At 38.5% G+C, this 22,928-nt stretch overlaps 1 protein-coding gene across 5 annotated transcripts in view; it reads left to right on the top strand.

The window, feature by feature from the left end:
* The window catches only part of LOC131050631 (methionine aminopeptidase 1D, chloroplastic/mitochondrial), a 172,994-nt gene that overhangs the window by 92,993 nt on the left and 57,073 nt on the right, over positions 1-22,928 (top strand). For 4 of the 5 annotated variants that reach the window (XR_009106987.2, XM_057984828.2, XM_057984827.2 and 1 more), the window contains one exon: positions 20,905-21,002. Coding sequence is in view for 4 of the 5 variants with exons in the window: in XM_057984828.2 (XP_057840811.1) it covers positions 20,905-21,002 (98 nt within the window). In the remaining variant the exon portion in view is untranslated. Of the gene's footprint in view, positions 1-20,379; positions 20,483-20,904; positions 21,003-22,928 lie in introns of those variants that run through there. The other variant, XM_057984830.2, reaches the window with a different exon arrangement.

The raw sequence follows: 22,928 nt of genomic DNA, 5'->3' as shown, positions 1-22,928 counted from the left end.
CAATTTGATTTAGATAATTATTTATTAGGAGAATAAAGCTCAGTGGAGTCATCAGCTACAGCTGGAAGTGCTCCTATCACTCTATTTCTCATTTCAAGCAAATAAAGTCTTTATTGAGGCCAGCATTGGATCCCTGGTACGCCAACTTTGACTTTGGTTGCGGAAAGTAATCATTTATTTACATTTGTAAATTGCTGGCAAATAAATCAGAATTCTGAAAATTCAATTCCAGTCAATTATTCTTTTATGTGTCGCATTTGTTTTCCATTCCTTGTTATCAAAACTACAAGCACAAAACCTCAAAAAAGAATAAAACTCAAAACTTCTCAAAAAAAACCAAAACACCTATTCGCTGGTCAAAGCCTCAGATGGAAACAAACAAATCAGATTAGTGCCAATTCTTAGTTGGCATCTTACACAACATATGTTTGATTTTTGCTCATAAATTTACCTCAAATCTTCCTTAAATGGGATTACATGTATCTCATAAAAGTTGCTCGAATTTGTAATGTAAATCTGCTGTAATAAGCCTTAAATTCTGTCCTTTATACACAATTGATCTGTTTGAATGAATTGCCTTTTGATTGCCAAATGACTTTTATAAATACCGTTCATCTTGCCTCTTCACCCAATGGTCAGGCCTCCTCAGTGAGGTCAGCCAGCAACAATTAATATATATTTTTAATTTATTTCCCTTCCATAAGGTTAGCACTAGGCTCTAGGGAGGTCGTCCTTCGAAGAGGAGCCCAAAAATCAATTGAAAAAATATTTTAGATTCCCTTAAATAAGGGGGCTCTGAAAGGGGTCGTTTAATTATTTTATTTGCATTTAATTTATTTCTTTTTGGATGCTTAGCATGGGTTGGCTCGTGTAGACGAGAAAATCAGTTTTTTTTGCTAACAAAGACTCTATAAAAAGTGCCATAAATTTGGCAAATGTTAACTTCATCCATTTTAATTCTTTCATCCATGACTATGCTAATTGGTCCTTTGACATAATGAAAATAATTCAACAGTTTTTCCGTTGTCATTGATGGCAACCCTATAAAAAATTATCTCTTGAAAGCAGCTGGATTAAACTTCCCCCTGATTGAAATACCCCACCCCACCCCAACTCTATTTCTCCCCATTCGACATCGATGGCAAAGGGTATTTGAGGCTAACGGAATGAATATCTCCCCTTGAACACATGGTTCACTTGAGTAAAAAGTGAATGGATGAAAGTGACATCACTCCCAATTTTTCCCTTAGGTACTCAAAAGTCTCGTTTGGAAGAGGCTTCGTGAAAATGTCTGTGATTTGTTCCTTTGTAGCAATATACTCCAACTTTACTTGCTGATCAAGTGATATTTAATCGAAATATGCTTCATCTTAGAGTGCATAACTATGTTCTTTGAGATGTTGATAGCACTTGTATTATCATAGAATATGGAGATAGGGTGCACGTATTCAACCTTAATATTTTTCAAAGCCTGATTCATGCATAGAACCTCTGTGCAAGAAGATGCTGCTGCAATATATTCTGCCGCTCCTGTAGGTAGAGAAAGTGAAGCTTATTTTTCACGCAACCAAGATACAAGATTGTTGCCAAGGAAAAATGGTTCTCTACTTGTGCTTTTTCTAGTCATCAACACTGCCTGCCAAATCCGTGTTCGTATATGTTGTAAGGGTGAAACTTTCACCTCTTGGATACCTTAATCCAAAATCCATAGTCCTCTTCAAATATTTGGATATCCTTTTGACTGCATGTACTTGGGTTTCCTTTGGATCTGCCTGAAGCTAGGCCACCAACGAACAACTTGCATAATATCATTCCTTGTAGCTGATAGATATAGCAAACTTCCAATTATAGGTCTACACATAATCCAATTTGCTGGAGGAGATTCGTCATCTTTGCTTAATTTACAACTAGTAATCATACGAGTGCTTATTGGATTATAATCTTCCATCCCGAAATTATTCAACATCTGGTTAACATATGTGATTTGTGAAATAAATATTCCGTTATCAAATTGGGAAATTTGCAAACCAAGAAAGAAGGATAACTCACAAAGCATTAACATTTCAAACTTTTGCAGGTTCAATGCGAAGTCTTGACATATCTTGTCACTCTTACCCCCAAAAATGATACTGTGCACATAGACCACAACAGTCAGCAAGTCATCTCCTTCATTCTTGATATACAAATTGCTATTCGTAATTACTCTTCTCAAAACTTGAAATGTCCCTTGCTAATTCTTCCCTCAAATCACTGATTTCTACCCTTGGGAATATTGTCAAACACTTGCCTTGCGAAATCTGAACTTGCTGATTGGTGATTCTCGTTCGTATTTCAATGAAGATAATGATAATATGCATTCAATGGACTCAAATGAACGTATGCAAATGACTGAAATGAATTTAGGATGTAATACAAGGTATATATAATGCAATAAGATCACTGATATGCACCTACAGCCAAGGGACATTGATGCAAACACACGGCAAGCAGCCTACCTATGCAAATAGACACCTATAGCAAGGAAGTATTTTAACAAAACTCTTTTATTACATCATTTTAAACTGATTACAATGATTGAAAATGCATAGGCATTATTACAAATAGTTGGCATGCAATACTTTCATACCCGGATTTCAATGTCAATGACTGCAGGTCAGAAAACTGTTATGACAACAAATTTTGGAAGTGCAAACCAGTAATCAAAGTTCCCAATAAATATTCTCCAATAAGTATGCCATCTACACTTAACAAACTTTAATCATTGCTTGATATAAACCCACATGCCAAGAGGAAGGTGCTGTAGCAATTACTGTTCATGGGTACTGTATTGTCACTGGACACGAGTACTGTAGCATCAATGTATATGGGTACTGTAGTGTCACGGTTCATGGGTACTGTAGCAGCACATCAAACCCTTGTGAAACCTTTGAAATATTTTACCAATATGCACAATGTTGATTCGTGAATGGAACCAATCAATTACAGGCAATCTTTCGCTGGTATCTCACAACCTCAAAATGCACAACTTCAAAGTAGCTACACTCTCCAAAGTGATAATGGCAGAGAAACTTTGGTTTTCCCTCCAAATTCCACAAGCAACAAAAGCAAATAACATAGAATGAAATACAATGCTTTATGAGTGCTATTTATACCCTCCTTCACATGGCTCGATTTCCAACAATTGGCCTATTTTATAATTTTAAATTATATCAAACACTAAATGTTTAATATATGTCTCACAAGTGGGCGTCCAATCATTAATAAATAAATTAATAATCATATTGACTTAGAAGATTATTTAATATCTCCTTCAAAACATAGTTAATATAATTATTAATGATATGCCATTATTAACTCATCACTAATAATAAGTATTATTAAAGTATTACCTTAATAATAATTATAATATTATAACTCCAAAAATAAATGGCATTTATGAATTCTATTGACATTGCCGATGTACCCACTGAATAAACTGTCCATTTGAATGCCTTACTAAAATTAGTAAAGTCCACCACTATCAACCCATTGACTTACAAAAATAGTAAGTTCATGCAAATTAAGCCGTAAACTCCTAAATATCGCCACCACCAAATCAACCAATGAATTGGAGAGAATAATCATTGCCAATTGCCTCTTGAAGAGCTCATGAGTGCCCAAAATGGACCCTCTAATCCACCATACTAGCCTACGAGGGTCAAATGATAGGCTAGTCGTTTGAACTCAGGTGCTCACTGAGAAGGGGACACTATAGTCTGCCCTCCCTAAAATTTGCTTGTCCCCAAGCAATTTGCATTTGCATAGCATACCAACTGCTATTGGCACATGTATGCCACTCTGAATAACAGGATCCCAAGTCTAAGAATCATAATACATTCTGAGAGTTGTTGGATAAGTATTCGCACATAAATCCACCAAAGGGAGTATCCTCACGCTGCTAAAGGATCCCTGTAACATAACCACCCATGGGTGTGCTCCACCTGGATCCCACAAACAAAATGGCCATCCACCTTCCCTGATATCTGAAAACTTTCGCTGCTCTATACCGGCTACAGGTGGAATGCCAAACTGCCACAACACTGCCTCTCTAACTTGTAATCCAAAAGAGTCCATCGCAAAGAAGCAAACTGGAAGGTCTGCAAGATTTAGCTTCCTCATCCACAGGAGGAGACACTTCATACCACTCATCCACCCCACATGTATATGTCATCCAAAACATCAAGTCATTTGTGGATGAGCTAAATGAAAAAGAATATGCATACCTCACGGTGTAACACCTCCGCTATGAGGCCAAAAGGACAAAACAAAATAAACCAATAAAATGCGAATAATTTTTTTTTTGAAAAGAGGAAATGAATCCTACATTAACAATGCCACAAGAGATACAAGATAAGATATAAAGAACATATAATCAAACAAGTCCTCAAGGCCTCACAACGACATAAGCTAAAGGACATAATCAAATGTAAATGATAATGAGAGTAACTATTACAAATAGTACAACATTGTCTTGCTCAAGGGACAAGGTTCAGATTACATTGCCATGAATATACATATGATCATAATTACATTACAAGGTATCCAAAAGGATATAATTCTACAAAGTACAATAATGCCACGTGCTCGAAATCTGGAACACAAGGTAGAACTTCAGTCTTCTTTCAAACCATCTTGATCAGAATGCAACTCGTACCAAACTCCAATGGGTGCAAATAGCACTCCACCCAACCATGTGGTACCATCAGGGCCACCCCCTGTGCTAGGAGGTATCAGTCAGACCCCAGAGACAAGAGGTAGCATTAGCATGATGCAATAACACATTCAAGGCTTGAAAGAAAACAACACAAATATAACACAGACAAGATCAAGAACTCACATGGAAATCACAAGATGGAATAGAGAATTCAAAAGTTCAACAATCAATTTCCAGATTCTAGAGGCCCAAGCAAGCACATAGAAATAACCAAGGAAACCACTAGGTATGCAACTGGGAAGAGTGTCATCACTAGGTTGTCATGAGTTACCTTGGTAGGTCTTCACTAGGTCTCGACATCCATCTTGGGTTACCCTGGTAACCCCTCTTGACCCCCGACCCCCATACAACTCTAGTGGACCACACCAACCTTTTGTGGGGACAAGATTGGTGGACGCCATTCCAGGCCTTCTCATCTTACCCCAAACCTAAACGAGCGTTCGGGAGTAAGAGAGGCATCCAAAAAAATTATCTTATTTAGTGTGAAATAACTACCCATCCCCAAATTAATTATGTTATGTTATCACTTATCAACAAACTTTCATTGGGTTACCTTGGCGACCACTTTGGGTCCCAGCCCCCAATGAAAGCCACTTTCCCACGAATGCACCTAGGAAACTAAAATCAAAGGTCCAAACAGGAATACCCAACATGATAAACTCAAAACACCGTAGCAAGGCCTGACCCTCTTGCTATAATAAATAAAGAAAATCTTAGGAAGGATTCATGAAAGGCCAGGAATCACCATCTAGCTTCCAAATAAATATTCAGTCTGGAAACTTAATCCAAGAAGGAAACATGACCATACAATGAGAAGTCCACAATTACCTTCCCAAGGCCTCTGGAAATAAACATAGGTTCATTGAACTGAATAATACACCCACAAGAACAAAGATCCAAGAACAAAACTAAGGTCTCAAATTGCCAAAATTAGAGGAATTAAACCAAACATCCAGTTCACACAATCGCATCAAGTAACAACATCATTATTTCATCAATGAGGTTATAAGAGGCAAGAAATTTCTTTAAGCCATTCGTTAAAAGATTCCAATTGCATGACATCACCAGAGGTTCCTATCTAACTTTATTTCCCAATCACTCAAAAAATTCATATAGTTTCAATTCGTATCTAATAATACCATTTTAGTAAGAGTACTAATATTTTATTGATTGTACAAGTATGGAAACCAAGTCTCGTTCAACAATTTTGTTTCATAACCCGATAATCCTATGAAATAAATAAGGGACTTTATTCTTTAAGGACGTACTTCATAGATTGAATACACACACACACAAACACACACACACTATATATATATATATATATATATATATATATATGATAACATTAAATATAATAAAATACTGTCGAAACTGAAACCCATTAACCACAGAGACCAAATAATCCATAGCGGAGCCACGAAAATCACAGCAAAAGAAAAAAGGAGGGGCCGTGGATTTTTACCCACGGCTGTGGGTAGTCCCCCATAGTCGTGGGAAGCACCCATGAAAATAAAAAAATACCCAAGCTCAAAATAATATAAGCTTTTGAACAACATAAATATATATATATATATATATATATATATATATATATAGGGTGAGAAACTTTTCACTTATTAAAATGATTCTATTTAAAAATTAAATAAATTTATTATAATAAAAAGTGTATGGTATTTAATTATGTTGAAGGTGTATTATATTCATATATGGATGTAAAAACGTTTGTCAATAAAAGCTAGAAGCATTTAATTTGATGTCTTTGTGACATTTATATGCATGAAAAACTTTGAATTTAACTAGTATAACCGATCAATCAATTATATATATATATATATATATAAAAGAAATCCAAAATTCTCCAAACAGAGAACAGTAACCACAAAAAAATAGAACGCAAAGTTTTAACATTAAAATAATCATGAATAACTTAATATATATATAATCCCGATTACAAAAGAATTTACAGACAGGTATAAATATACCAGAATTACAGCAATTACACAGAGGATTCCATTGCATAGAGAATATCCAATTTCTCCAAACCCCCAAATAGCTTAAAAAATCAAATGCAACTCAGCTGAAAAGATGTCATTTCACAATTAATCTATTCCCATGACAACCCCATTTCCAATTTTTTTTTTTTATTTCCATAGAAGCATAAAGAAAATCTACAAATCCTTTGATTAATTTTCCCAATCACCCAAAATCAATTTAATTAGATTATGAAGAAATACAGTTTTCCCCCATTTAAAAGAAACTCAAGATCCCCTAAAGCCAATTTTCACAAAACTAAAATCTGAAACACCCAGCCATTTTTTCAGCATGAAAATAAATTTTTATAAAACTTGCAAAACCAGAAATAAAATCTCTACCTCAAACGCTTTCCAGGAAGAAATTTTGAAGAAACTGAGGCAAGAAACACATAAGATCTTCAGTTTATCCAGAGAGCTCGACAGATCCAAACAACATTCACAATTTCTCCAAACCAAGAATAATTGCAAAATAATTTTCCCTAAACCCCCAAAAAATTTCATCAGCAAATTCCCATTTTTACTTCATGCACCATTTTCCTCCCCAAAAGCTCCCCAAATTTTTTTCCATGCGAAGCGCTTCCTGCACCACCCCCAAAAATATCCTCCTGTCCAGCATGCGAGAATCCCCAAAATAGTTTCATTAATGACATTTTCATAACTCCCAGCATGCATGTTGTCAAATATTCGCCGAAAAGAAATTTACTTCTTTTTAAATTATAAAAATTACATTAATAAGAGAGTGGGATAAAATTTATTGATTTAGTTTATTTTTTTAATAATATAAGAATTATTAAATGAGAGTCCACAAAACAATTATAGTATATAAATATTTTTTTAAACCCTAATTTCTTGAATACAATTACCCGTTTAGTTAATTTAATTTATAATATGCATTATAAACATTCAATAATAATCAAAGATATAAAGAGCTATTTAATATAGAATTAATTCTTGCGAAACTAATTAATTTAATTTACTCTTGGACTATTTTCATTTTATTAACTTAAGTGAATAATCAAAATTTTTAGAATGCTATTTAATTGCAAGATTAATTTTACACTAATTGACATAGAGAGAGCAACTATGGTCTACAACACCTCACAAGGGTAAAATTGACAACACAAGGCTAACCACAACCTCAAGGTTACCTGACAAAAGGGGGTAATGTCTAGGGTCTGACTGATATCTCCGGTTCCACTTTACCATTGGGTTGATGAGCACGCTCAGACTTGAAGATTTAGGTGGAGTCGATGCTCAGTACCTGCAGCTGCATAAGCAAACGTCGAACATGTGCATATAACATATAGCATCACATCGTGAAAAGGGAATGGAAGCGGCGTAGCTTGCCCATAAAGAGCAGTGCGGCGCTTTTCCCCTTCACCCTAAACACATCAGAGATAACATGCAATGTAAGATCAAAATAGATATACATCTAAGAGCATCAAGATCAAATTCTAACATTACATAAATAATCATCTATAATCATCTAACACTCAGAGCATAGATATGTCAAATAACATCACATGATTAAAAAATCGTTATTCTAACATTCCATATAACATAAGGTATCAAAGTCACATAGAAATCCAGGAAGCATAGTCAAGCATCACATCAAAACAAAAAATCGACCAACACCAAAGGGGTAGAAACTATACACAGAAAGTTCATAAATCTAAAGTCTGACTAGCTAAAAGAGAGGGGGCACTACATCCGCCCCCCTAGAGTCAGGCTTACTCCTGGAAGCCTGCAAAGAGATATGGATAAAGCTCATGCATACAAGGAGCCTCCTCCCAAGTAGCAAAAGACTCATCATTAGGATCCCATTGGACCCTGACCTGCTTAATGTCTCTGCCTCTGAGAACTCGATGCCTGTGCTCCAAAACATACTGAAACATGGAAAACATCATGAATGCGCAAGAGATTAGGCGGCAGAGCAAGTCGATAGGCAACAAGACCAATCCTCTCTAAAATCTCAAACGGTCCCACAAAGCGCGGTGCAAGCTTAGAGCCCTTCCCGTAACGGATTGGACTCTTCCACGGTCGCACACGCAAGAACACTCGATCCCCAACAAAAAACTGACTATCCACTCTGTGCGCATTGGCGTACTTCTTATGCCGATCCTGCGCCGCTACTAAATGCTCTTTGATCCTCTCTACCTGGTGCTCCATATACCTAAGAATATTTGGACCCAGATCTATCTTGTCCTCTAATCGGTCCCAACTCAAGGGAGTCTGACAAGGACGATCATATAACGCCTGAAAAGGAGCCATGCCGATGGAACTGTGATAACTATTGTTATAAGCGAATTCCACCAAGTATAGGTACTCCTCCCAACGTCTGTATTGGTCTACATACAAAGCATATCCTCCAACATTTGGTTGACCCTCTCAGTCTATCTATCGATCTCAGGATGATAGCCTGAACTGAAATTCAACTCGGTACCCAAAGCCTGCTGAAGAGACTTCCAAAGGGCTGATGTGAATACATGATCTCTATTCGAAATGATCTTTCAAGGAATGCCATGAAGTCTGACAATGTCCTCCATGAAAATCTTGGCCATCGTCGCTGCATTATAAGAAGATCGGACAGGTGAGAAATGTGCAACTTTGGTGTAATGTCCCCTTCTCATTGATGACCTTCCAGTGGTCCATTAGCCTATTCCTAAGACCCTTAGGCTAGGTGGAATGAAGAATGAGGGTCCAACATTGATGAAACGAGGACTTACTATTTTTAGTAAGTCAGGGAATGGCCATTCTGGTGTTACTGTCCTACTGAGCTCTCCATGCTTTTCCTCTGGACGCGAAGATCATGCTTTTTTGAGCATTAGTTCTTGACTTACTATTTTTAGTAAGTGGCAGTGTGGCACAATTCTATTTTTGGCAGTAGACAGGGTTCTGATTCTGCAACAGTTCTGTGGTCGTCCTGGCTCAGTTTCATCCTAGTTGTGATAATAATTAGTACGGGAGTCTATGCGACATAATTAAATATTATTTCCTTATCCTAAGGTTTAATATTTAATTAATCTGATTATTTGCTACTGATTTATTAAATTTGGGATTAATGCCTATTTTATCCTAAGTATTTGGCGAAACTCATGTGTACTATGGGATGTTGAAATATTGTAGAGGAATATTATTTTATATTGCATCTCCATTATTTGCCAAGTGATTAACGTGGGTCCTTTCCCTTTTGGCGTGAGGTTTGACTTATGAAAAGTGGCGCTACACTTGGGTCCTCATGAGGGTGAAATGAAATGCAAATGAAGGAGTGGAGTTTGGAGGAATTTGCATTTGAATTTGGTTGTTGAAGAGTTATAAATAAGAGCCTTGGGCTCTCATTTGGGACATCTATGAAAATTGCATCGTTATGTTGTCGGTTTGGCGACTGAAAATCTGAGCTTCGAAGTGTGGCGTCCTAGCTAAGTCTCAGTTTCGTACTTGCAAGATAGTACCTAGCTGTGTCCATGTATTCCCAATGCTGTTGGTGAGTGAGTTGCAGATTGTGGAGTGTTCTATGTGGGATTGGAGTGTTTCTTGGTTGCTGGTCGCAGTACTTCTGAAAGTGTATTTTGCTCACACCTCTTGGCCAGGCGATTCCATCATTCTGGGTACTGGCTCATCCTTCCTTCCTAGCCATGGCGATACATTGTGTAAGTTTTTAGCAAGTTTAATTAAGCAATGATTTTTCTAGACAAAATCGAACTTCCTAGGTCTAGCGTTGGTTTTTGTGCTTGCATTGGGATGCGTGCCAAATAGTTATGGGGTTGTTTGGGTTGTAGTTTGGATTGGTTGCTATTGTGAGTGAAATATGGTGGGTTTGGGACTGGTTTGAGTTAATTTGGATGTAAAATGAGGGAGTTATGAGCATTTGGGTGTTTCCATGCGCTGCTGATTTGTATTTTCAGCCTGCAGATTGATTTTAACAGAAAATTATATTCTTGCTGTAGAAATCTGCATTACTCTCCTTCTTTCATCTCTATTTTTGTAAGGTTGTTTTAGTAGTACTGATCAATCATTCTTGCTGTCCTTATTTTGTAATTCCCATTGCATAAGTGGAAGAGGCTGGCTTAGAGGCCTTCTTACTTTGAAATTCAGTTTATGTATTCCGTCCTCCCACTGAATAAGTGGTCGAGTGATAAGTTCAATTGCAATTGTCCTCCCGATGAAATATGCGGTAGAGTGATAGTTTAATGTAATGTCCTCCTGTTGAAATATGCAGTAGAGTGATTGAATTTCAGTTTCTTGTCTTTTTCCCTTGGCTGTTTTACCGTCGAGAGTTTGGTTTCTATCCTGATGAATAAGCAGAAGGGGCTGGCTTGCCGCCTGGGCATTGTAATTTCAGTTTGATTATTGGTGCTAACGATCCCCGGAACACCGTATGCTCTCACCCTCCCAGACTGGGCCCTCGGTGAGCAAAAGGTGGAAGGGTTCCCTTTCAGTAGTTTGGATTATTTCTCTAACCTTAATGGGTTGTGGTGTTGCTTGTATCTCTTATTGTTAAAAAATAATAAAAAAAATTCACTAGGATATTACATTTGGTCAACCTGTCCATGGTGACCACGATAGCATCATGACGAAGCGGGGTCTTGGGTAGACCCACAATAAAATCCATAGAAACAATGTCCCATTTCCATACTGGAACAAGATGTTGTTGCAAAAGTTCTGTCGGATGTCAATGCTCTGCCTTCACTCTCTGACATTCTAAGCACCAAGCTACAAAATTTGCTATATCCCTCTTCATACCCGCCCAAAAATACAACTGCCAAAGATCCGCATGCATCTTCTTGACACCAGGATGAGCAGAATATGGTGCCCGATGTGCCTCAAAAAGTATCAAAATGCGAAGATTCTCGAAAGAAGGTGCATAGGTACGTCCCAACTGTCGCAAAAGACCATCGAGATCAAGGGAATAACTTGCAAATCTCCCTTCCAAAGCTCTATTGGATTCCACCTCAGAACGAACTTGTTGATACCAGGTGTCCGCAGGGAGTGCTGCCACAATACGACGTCTCAAATCCACCTCTAGAGTTACTGCTGAAATGTCATGCTGACGACGACTAAGAGCATCTGCAACTACATTCTCCTTTCCCTAAATGTACTTAACCTCAAAGTTGTACTCACAAAGGAATTCCATCCATCTCCTTTGTCTAGCATTAAGGTTCGGCTGCGTAAATATGTACTGCAAGCTGAGACGATTTGTATGCAACTTGAACCAATGCCCCAAGAGGAAGTGCCTCCAACGAACCAAAGCATGCACTACAGCTGCCAACTCTAAATCATTTGTAGGGTAGTTAAGCTCATGGTTTTTTAGTATGTGGGACACATATGCAATCACTCTCCCATCCTGCAGCAACACCGCACCTAACCCTTCCAAAGACGCATCTGTGCAAACCATGAAATCATCGGACGGATCGGAAACTGCCTAAATAGGCACACTGGTCAACTTCTCCTTAAGAATCTGAAAGGCTTCCGGACACTTCTCTGACCATACAAACTTCTTCCCTTTCCTCTGCAGGGAAGTGATGGGATGAGCAATTCTAGAGAATCCTTGAACAAATCTCCGATAGTAACTTGCCAAACCCATGAAACTTTGAACCTCTAATACATTCGTAGGTGTAGGCCACTCAAGAATAGCTTGGATATTTGAGGGATCTACTGCAATACCATCCCCTGAAATGACATGCCCAAGGTATTTGATCTCGATCTTAAAGAATTCACATTTAGCCACATTTTCATACAACCGGTTCTCCCTCTGACATTGCAATACCTGTCTCAGATGCTCCTCATGCTCCATGGTTTTGTAATAAATCAATATGTCATCAAGAAACACGAGGACGAATCTGTCTAGATATGTCTTGAATACACCATTCATAAGGCTCACGAAAATGGATGGAGCATTAGTCAACTCGAAAGGCACGACGGTGAACTCATAATGGCCATAGCGTGTGCGGAAAGCCGTCGTATGAATATCCGCCTCCATGATCCTCAATTGGTGATATCCCGATTTCAGATCAATCTTAGAAAATACCTTCGTCTCCTTTATTTGATCAAACAGATCATCAATCCTCGGCAACGGGTAACGATTTTTCACTGTTAATTTGTTCAGCTGTCGGTAATCAATGCATAAGCAGAGAGACCCATCCTTCTTCTTCACAAATATAACAGGTGCTCCCCAAGGAGAGACACTAGGTCGGAAAACGGAGTGTCTCTAGAAGGAAAATGTCGTTTATGTGAAAGAGTAGTGGTCCAAAAATTGCTTGTGGAACAAAGAGAATCACAAGAAGTCATGTCTATGTTCCAAGTGATGTACATTGACCTTTAATCCCACAAACCAATTGAGGTTGCATACTACGCCATTGCTTTCTTTTCTTTCAACATCATCTATTGTAGGTTAAATTAATTAAGGACAGATAAATTAGGCCTTGGGTTATTAAATTAAGGCTTAATGGCTACATCATAGATGAGTAATGAATGCCATTGTAGACCCAAAGTATGTAAAAGAAATTTCAAATTGTGGCTATGTATTTTGCATATCTGTATTTGTAGTAATCATGTAAAACGCAAGCTGTTTCAATTTTCTACACCCAATTTGAAAACAAAACTTTTTGCATGCTGTTTACCGCTACGATTGGTAAATTAAATACATAAAATAATAATGTACATGACAATGCATACCAGACCTGACAGTAAAATATATCTTTATTCGCACATGCAATTATTACAAAGAAGAAGACCAAAGATGGTCGGCCAAGGATTACAACAGATCCGACAATATCATCCTCCTACCCTGGCGGTACACAATATATTTAAAGAACTTGACGGTTGCCGTCAACTAATCGACACCTAACTACCCGAGAGTGACAACTCACTTAATAAAAATAATTAATATTTCGGTAGATAACAAATATTATCAAACATAACAATATGCATTTTATGCGAACCACATTATCCCCTCAAAAGAAAAAGTCGTCTTCCAGAGGACAAGTAAACATCAAGTAATATCTGGAAAGACTAATGACAAGAGTATAGGCCAAGACTTGTATTTGACAACCCCAACATGAAGTGTACCTGCCAAGTCAAAAGGGGGTTTGGGGGCAACGCCCCTTGCTCGTGTTGTACCTCTAATGCCCTTCCTGAGTTTTGTCCGCTAGATGGAATTTCCATCTTGCCATGGGGCTCCGTATCACTAGACGGAAGTTCAACTCTGCCAGGACCGCCAGATAGTTCCATTTTGCCAACTCCGCTAGGACCACCAAATGGCAACTCCATCTCGCCAACTCTGCCAAGACCGTCAGATGGCAGTTCCATTTCGCCAACTCTACTAGGGCCACCATATGGCAGTTGCATTCCGCCAACTTCGCCAGAACCGCTCGATGGCAGTTCCATTTTGCCAATTCTGCCACGACTGCCAGATGGTAGGTCCACTCCGCCATGTTTAGGACCGCCAACTCCACCAAGACCGCCAGATGGTAGGTGCACTCCGCCATGTCCATGTCTGCCAACTCCACCACAATTGCCAGATGGCAAGTCCACTCTGCCATGTCCGCCAAGACCGCCATGCCTGCTAAGATCACCAACTTCACCATGTTCGCCAAGACTGCCAACTCCACCATGTTTGCCATGTGATGGTAGCTTTGGAATGTTCTCTATCTGGACACCCAATGTCTCTAGTAGCCATGAATCAATTGTTTATTCCTGCCCATCTGTATTTCTCGTGGGTTTGCACCGCGTCAAGGTGGCTCGTGTCTTGGGTGCAGTCCTGTATGGCGACAATGCCTCGACGTCAACTATATCCATAATGACTCATTCTAGAACATTCTGCATCCCCTCTTCCCTTGACATTGGTATCTCCTCCATCTGACCAATAGAGCTCTCGTGACTACTGGGAGTTTCCCTTACTTCCGTGGGTGGGTGGTGCAATGTCGGGCATCGTCTCAGGAACTGCCTGAGAAACTTCATTTTCCGCTACTCCTTCTACCACCCATGTCTCACCGACCACTTCCAACAACTTTCGTGCCAGATGTACACTTCCCTCCGCCAAAAGGTTGGAGCAATCGTTTCCTTGCCCGTACAGATGCCTCCAACTGTCACTGTATGAGATCTCTTCAGCCGCCAATTCTGTATGGATTCCTTGAAATTTACCCTCCAACTCCGGACGGATTCTTGGCAATTCTGTACAGATCTCTTCAATCTTCCCTGCCAACTCTGTACGAACATCTCCAAACTTCGTACGGATGTCTTCATTGTTCGTATGGATTTCTCCTGCCACCATATGGATTTTTGATGCTTTCATACAGACTACCTCTTCTTCAGTACGAATTTATGTGTGACGATTCTGTACGGATACGTACAACAACTCCTTGTGTGCTATCTGCTTCCTCTATACGGATTCGTATAGCAACTGTGCCCTTCTCGTGTTCTGCTTCCGTACACTGACTCCCGACCAATGTCTCTCACCTCCCGTACAGACTCGTACGACAATTTTACCTCACTTCCGTTGGGCTTCCACCGTACGGATTCGTACGATAATGTCCCTCTGCCAATGTCATGTTCTTTCTGTACGGATTCGTATGATATTACCCTTTCTGCCAGGGACTCCCTTCGGTGGTACAAATTTTCTTTTTCTACTAGGCAATACCTCTGATAGTGCCGATTGATTTCTATCGAGAAATCCACCAAGCAATCCCTTCTATTCTCTCCGTATGAAATTTTTACTTCGGCTAGCGAATCCCCTTGAACCTATCTGTAAAAGACTTTTCCTTCGGCCAACTTGTCTGAGTGATGATTGTACGAAAATTCTATGGTGGTGTCTTGGCAACTGATGTTTCCTTTTGGAATTTCCTCTTGGCAGTTTGGTGTTCGTACGATGCCTCCTTGGCAGCTACTATTTCCGTACGAAATATCCCCTTGGTAGTTTGGTGTGTTGATGTCTGGGTTGCTGGTGTAGTAAACATCTTCTGTTTGTAAAATGATAGCGTGGTTGTTGGCGTACAAAATATTTCCCACGTACGGATTTTGGTCTCCTCTTGTCCTCGTTTCTCTTTCCATATAGATTCTTTCGTATAGTTTGAGCATTATTCCCTTCGCAGGGCTTACTTCAATTCTGTCATCGTATGGTTCCACTATATGGCTTTCCTCAACGTTGCCTCTATACAAATTTGTGGTACGGATTCCTTAGGTCCCTTCCTCATTCCTGCAACCACTTTCTATAGTTTTTGGCCTCCAACTTCTCTTCTCCTTCTCATATGACCTAACACCATACAATTCCCTCGAGCCTGTTCCTGTACATAATGTTCAGACTTGGCTTGTGTACGAACTTTGCACTTCCTTAGTTCCGCCAATCTGTAGCATGTTATAGTCGGGGTGGAAGACTTCGTAATCCTCCATTTGCTAGTGAAATAATCCATTCAAAGAACTCGTCTCATCTTCAAAGCAATCTTCCATTTCGAGCACCCCTTCACATTGGGTTACGTGCCTTTCCTCCCTTCGTCCAGACCAAACTCTCGACCCTCAGACTCTGAGTCAGAGGATGCTAGTTCTTCCCTCAAGACCTGGTTCCTCAAGTCAATCACATATTTGCGGCCATTGTTCTCGATGGAGAGTGTATTTCTCTTCCAGTTGTGATTTGCCTTGGTCATAATCAACCAACCCCTTCCGAGGAGACCGTCGTAAGCTTTTCTCTGCAATGGGATGACCACGAAGTCAAGAAGGAAATGTTGTGTGCCAACCACAACCTTTTGTGCCATGAGTGTTCCAAGGGGCTTGATGCCGTGCTGGTCCCAACCCACAAGGTGGAATGTTGGTGGCCAGAGGGTTGGTTTGCCCAGGCTCCTCCATGTCTCCTCTGGTAGCACGTTCACCCCGGATCATCGTCCATGATTGTGTTAGTCAACTTTTGTCCCATTATCTCTATTTGCACCACAACCAACTTTCGACCGATACTCACTCTGAGCAACATGGGATCTATGGCAAACGTGCCAGGTGGTTCTGACATGGGGTCCGTGCTAGATGGTTTTGTTGCCATCTGACGCTGTTCTTCGTCGACAGTGTTGTCACCAACCACATTTGTAAGAGCCATCCTCAATTGTGGCATTGTTTGCAGAAGATCAAATACTCGTATAGTTATGGTGGCTTGCAACAGCTATTTGATTATGGTTTTTTTGGACCTTGATTGAAGTGGAGTATTGGCAGCGTCATGGGAGGCCCGTCGTTCGTCTGCCATCACCCGTTCAACACAACCTTTTTGCTTTGCAATCTTGTAATTGCCAGTACCTCCTCGTCTGGCTCCTTGACGTCCAACATATTCACCCCTTTTTGTTTTGGGCAGTCAGTGTCCTCATGGTCACGTGGTCGACACCATTTGCACAATAATTGTACGTTGTCTTTCTTGTTCTAGCAATCTCTCGCAAAGTGTCCCCATTCACTACATTGTCGGCATTGTATGATATGACGTCCTCTGGAGTCGTACTATATTTGATTTCGCCCTCATTGATTTCCATAACCACTTGGTGATACATTTTTTGATTTAGATGGGTTGGACTCTCCCTGTGTGAAGAGTACTTGTGTACTTCTCATCTTCAAATTGTACGGGCACTCCTTGATTGAATGCCCCAGCACTTGGCAAATTTCACAAAACATATTTCTAGGACAATTACCTTTCGTGTGCCCCTCCCTTTTGCACTCAATACACCATAGTTCATTACCATCTTTGTTGGTTCCTTTCTCAGCCTTCAATTCTTTCATCATTCTCAACATATCCCGTCGAAGGGCTTGTAAGGTTTTGGATTCCTCGTCACTGCTACCTTCGGTGCTCTCATCATTTTCGGTTTTCCTCTTCTCTCGGGAGGAGGTTTTGTTTTCACTCTCGATGTCCATCACCTGATTGTAAGCATCGGCGTATGAGGACGAAGGCACTACTTTCATCTTCTTGCACAGTGAGGGTATCAATCCCTCCGTGAGCCATCTCTTCTTCAACCCGTCGGCTGGCTGGTTCTCCATCCTTTTCAACAGTTGTAAGCACGTACACTCTCATTTGTCCCTTGCTTAGGATTATAGATTTTAGCCACGATCTCATTATCATTCCTCAGGAGTTTGAATTCCTCTTGGAACACCCTCTTCAGATCACTCCATCTCATCTTGTGCTGGGCGTCGAGGTCTATGTAACTATCAATGGCGATCCCTCGAAGGGTGACGGGAAATACCTTCAGCCAGTAGTCCCTGTCATCTTGGCCATTCGCCTCCCATATTGTTATACATGTCTTACAGTGTCGTTGTAATGTCCCCTACTAGGTTTAGGCATGTTTTAAGCATAATTAATCCATCTCAACAAACTTATGACTTAAACTAAGGTGATTAGGAGATAAAAGTATCTTAACATGAATTCAATCAATGATAACATAATCTTCTTTCTGATATTGATTTGATAAATCAATCTTATTTATAATCTCAGATTTACTTGTTCATTCAAGTTACCATCTCTCTGTCTCTCTCTATATATAATTTATTTTCAGATTGTATTATACTATATATTTTACTGCCGAATAGTCCTTATTAAAATATTATTGTAATTATAATCATTAAATTATTATTAAGTTCTGCATAAGACACATTATCATTCTTCCCCCTTTCCATCTGCTCTCAATTCCTCCTTTATGTTTCCTTAATTAAATAGTACATCCAGATTTATTTTATATTCTTATGTCTCTTATATGAATTTAGAATTCATTGTTAATGACTGCTGTTTCAGTTGTATTAATTAAATTGTATCATTAGTTTTAATTGTATTAAATTGTATTCATAATATTGATTGTATTAACAATGTTAAATTATATTAACATTATTAAACTGCATCGAATGATATTATTAGGAGCTCTTATATTCATACCCGTAAAGTTCCTAGTCAACATGAATGCTGACCTCTTCTTCCTCCCATATTTTCCTCTCCTTACAGTCCAATTCCCCTGCCTAAAAACATAAGTTGATTGTATAATTTTGGCTATAAAGGCAGACAGATCTGACGTTGATTGTATAATTTTGGCTATAATGGCAGACAGATCTGACGTGCGTCAGATCTGGTTTGCCACTGTATATTAACTATGACTGTCATACGTATTGTAGTCTATATTGATATTCTGCATAAAACATTATCAGGATTTGAAGCATACGTGTTGACACATCCCCATGCATACCACCATGAACAAAGACGTTTCTGCCTGTCATTTGCTACACGTACTGTAGGGGTCGGCCTTGCCTTTCTTTGTTTTTTCTTCTTAAAGTATTTTCCCCCAAAATTCGTATCTGCTTGGATGGATTCGATTGCCATCTTATATTCCGCTTTTTGAATAGTTGTGTTCCTTGGATGTTAAGAGACATCTCCCGTCAACTTAAACAATTCGATTTATTACTCCAACGACACCCTTCCATAATTAATTATTATTATTCTTTTATTTATTTCTGATTTCATTTATATGATTAAAGAATATTACTAAATATTAATTAAATAATAATATTTAATAATTTCAAATAATCAATCGTTAATAATTATTATATTCATTAATAATAGTAAATGTTTAATTATGTTATATATATAATGATCAAGGAGGGGGCATGACAGCCATACGGTGTCCTCTGATCCATCCCTCGTGAACTTCGACAGTTTTTGCTTGTCTTGGGTGTTCAACATTGTTTTCACTCGGAAGGTACGTGTGTATTCGCCTTATGTGTCGGACCTCGGTGGGCTATTTTGACCGCTATGTTCCGGTGCTTTCCCTGCACTCTCGGCCACGCAGGCATCCTCTACACATCCGCCTTCAGCGTCCCCAACACTCCAAGTACTTCCAAGTGTGTCGGACCTAGGTGGACTGTTCCGACCGCTATGTTCCAGTGCTTTCCTTGCACTCTCAGACATGCGCGCATCCTCTACACGTCCACCTCCAGCGTCCCAACACTCCGAGTACTTCTAGGCTCTGACTTGTCTCTGTGCTCCCTCCAGTCGAGGGTCGGATCATCTAATCGCTTGGTCTTGACCACCCTGTGGCCTCTTCTCTCCTTTAATGGGATCTACGGACATGAATCACTCAAGGCTGACCCGATTTCTTTTAAGGCAACGACACCAAAATGTTTACCGCTACAATTGGTAAATTAAATACAAAAAATAATAATGTACATGACAATGCATACCAGACCCGACAGTAAAATATATCTTTATTCGCACATGCAATTATTACAGAGAAGAAGACCAGAGATGGTCGGGCAAGGATTACAACAAATTCGACAATACCATCCTCCTTCCTTGGCGGTACACAATATATTTAAAGAACTCGTCGGTTGCCAAGAGGTACACAACCGTCAACCAACCGACACCTAACTGCCCGAGAGTGACGACTCAATAAAAATAATTAGTACTTTGGTAGATAACAAATATTATCAAACATAACAATACGCGTTTTATCATTATGCCAACTACACATGCTGTGTAGCACAACTACTTAATAAATAGAAAAAAGCTTAAGAATTGAATATGGTATTGACTATAGTTTATTAGATACATATTGTTAAATTAGAACATAATGCAATATTCTCTTTTTAAAGGAAGCATCTGATACTACACCAAAGAGCATTAGAATTTCGTCAACTAAATCCCAGCGTTATGTGTAAAGTCTCTCTCTACAAAGTTTGAAAATGCCACATTTGATCCTTGGTCGGAGAAGTAAGTAGTCTGCATCCTTTTGAATGCAATTAACTAATGTGCATAACTATACTCCTTTCTAAAAGTATTGATCACCTCTAAGCAGGTAAGAAGACTGTCAACAATCATGCCTTGCATGTTGTCAGCGGAAGGCAATCAATAGCTTTTGTAATTATTTGTTTCTTTTTCTTCCCAATAATTTTAGTCTGGCTGTAGTCTCAAGCGTTCATTTTGTTCCAATCTTTTCATTCTCCTTTGTATCTACTCTAATACTTTGTGGTCACATTTTATACTTTTATTTCCTTGTGTACAATACCTCTCCTAAAATGTTATATCTTAGATGTTTTACTTGGATTATATCATAGTAAAGGCAAGAGGTTTCTGTTATTTTTTGACAAATGTTTCCTAATTATATTCAATTGATTTAGTGATTACGCAGATAAATTTCACTATGGTGTTGTGAGGGACTTTGTTGGTCACGGGGTTGGCGAAATTTTCCATTCTGATCCAGTGATACTACATTTTCGTAAGTTTGTAGAAAACATAAGCTTACTCAGTAAGGTAGAGGCTATTTCTATTCATCTGTATTCAAGTGCCCATAGAATCATTATTCATATAGTTGTAAATCAAAATTATTATTCTGACAAAGGGTCATTAATTGACATTTTCTTGAAAATTTATTCAAACAGAGTATATGTAAAATATGAAGTGATTTCAATTTCCCTCACAAAACAAAGTATAATGCATGACATAAAACATTGAAATAGTTATCTTCACATAAAGATCATATAAGAAACATTGCTCCAAAAATGTATTTAGGTAAGCTCTGAATGCATACTCATAATATTGTACGATGTCATAAATGTTTCTCATGATGATGTTTTCTCATATATGATAATCGGTGTGGAGGTGCAACATATATTATAGAATATATAAAGATCCAAGGAGGCATGGGAATGCAATTGGCCCAATGGTTGGAACCACGCATGCATAAATATTTTAGTTGTCTAGTCAAATACAAGTTGTAACAAAGCATATTACTCCAAATGCATTTATTTCATTATCATCCAGAATTGTATAGTGTAACAATCAAAGAGTTGACAAGATTCACTTTAGATGATGGGAGAAAATGTCTTTGAAGCGATGGAAGCCTAGTATGTAAGTGGAAACACAAACAGATATATTTAAGCATTGGAAAAATATATCAGAGATAAATGATTGCATCCAAGGAGTGTGGAACTTGAGATAAAACATGCTGCACATGAACATTTTTCGCAAGAAAAGTCAATTATATTTAGGATTGAGAGAAATCACTTCATGCAGCAATTATTATTAATTAATAATAATATCAACATACATAGCACTTAGAGTGGAACAAGATGTACGGAAACATTTTATTATGCTCACAAATAATCAGGATATAACATGACATGGAATGGTTGTGGGTAACGATTTGATTGACAGCCCATCAAATTGCAGAAGCTTAAGGTTTTATAAAAGCATTTTTAGAATGAAGTTCAAAGCTAGGCCTATGAGAGTGTATTGTGACCTTCTGCTAAAAATCTTCACTGAATTGGAGGAATTTGGAATTAGAAAAATGAACTAAGTATACTAACTTTGGTGAATTTTGTGTAATGATGTCTCAAATTGGAAAGAAGGTTAAGGCTCCAATTTGTGGTAGTGCTGACGCAAAGAGCTCGAAACCTCAGGAAATTCAGTAAAGGATGAGATCTGGTGGTCACTAACATAAACATTAAGTGCATTGCTTTGGCAACTAGGAATTGAAATGTAGTATCCCAAGGAAAAATATTCTTGGAAATATTTAATTAAAACCTTGAACAAATAAAGTTTGCATTGGACAAATACATTTGTAAAAGTATTCAAATTTATGTTCAAATTTGGAATGTTAAGGGTTTTATCTTTCTTTTAATTTCTTAGACAATATTCAATGCTATTAATGTGCACACACTTAATTATTTTCCAATCATGAATTTAAACTTCTTTGGTTGCAGGAGGCTGTAGATAATATTTATGAATTTCGATATTGTCTTCAGCATGCTTCACGGCATATATAGGCATTGCCTTGAGATCAAGGCATGCCTTGACCAGACATGCCTCATGACATGTCTTGATCAAGGGTAGTGCCTCTTCGTGGAGCAAACCGATAACTATCGGTTAATGTCAAAACCGATTTAAAACAAATGCCAAATGATTTGTGATTAGAAGTGGTTTGTTTATCATTGCATCCGATAATATATTGGTTAGATTCTAATGCAATTTAATTATTAACCGATCACCAATCGGTTTATACTTAATGCTATTTTGTAGTAATCGGTGGTAAATGTAACCCGATTATGAATCGGTATAAGAGCAAAAATATGTTAAGGTGATAACTATTGTAGTTATCATATGACAACACTAATTAGTGTTGTCATATGACAACTAGAATAGT

Source organism: Cryptomeria japonica, chromosome 8, assembly GCF_030272615.1.
Source record: "Cryptomeria japonica chromosome 8, Sugi_1.0, whole genome shotgun sequence".
Taxonomy (NCBI): Eukaryota; Viridiplantae; Streptophyta; class Pinopsida; order Cupressales; family Cupressaceae; genus Cryptomeria; species Cryptomeria japonica.
Note: the sequence above shows the minus strand (reverse complement) of the source record. Positions and strands in the feature narration are given on the sequence as shown.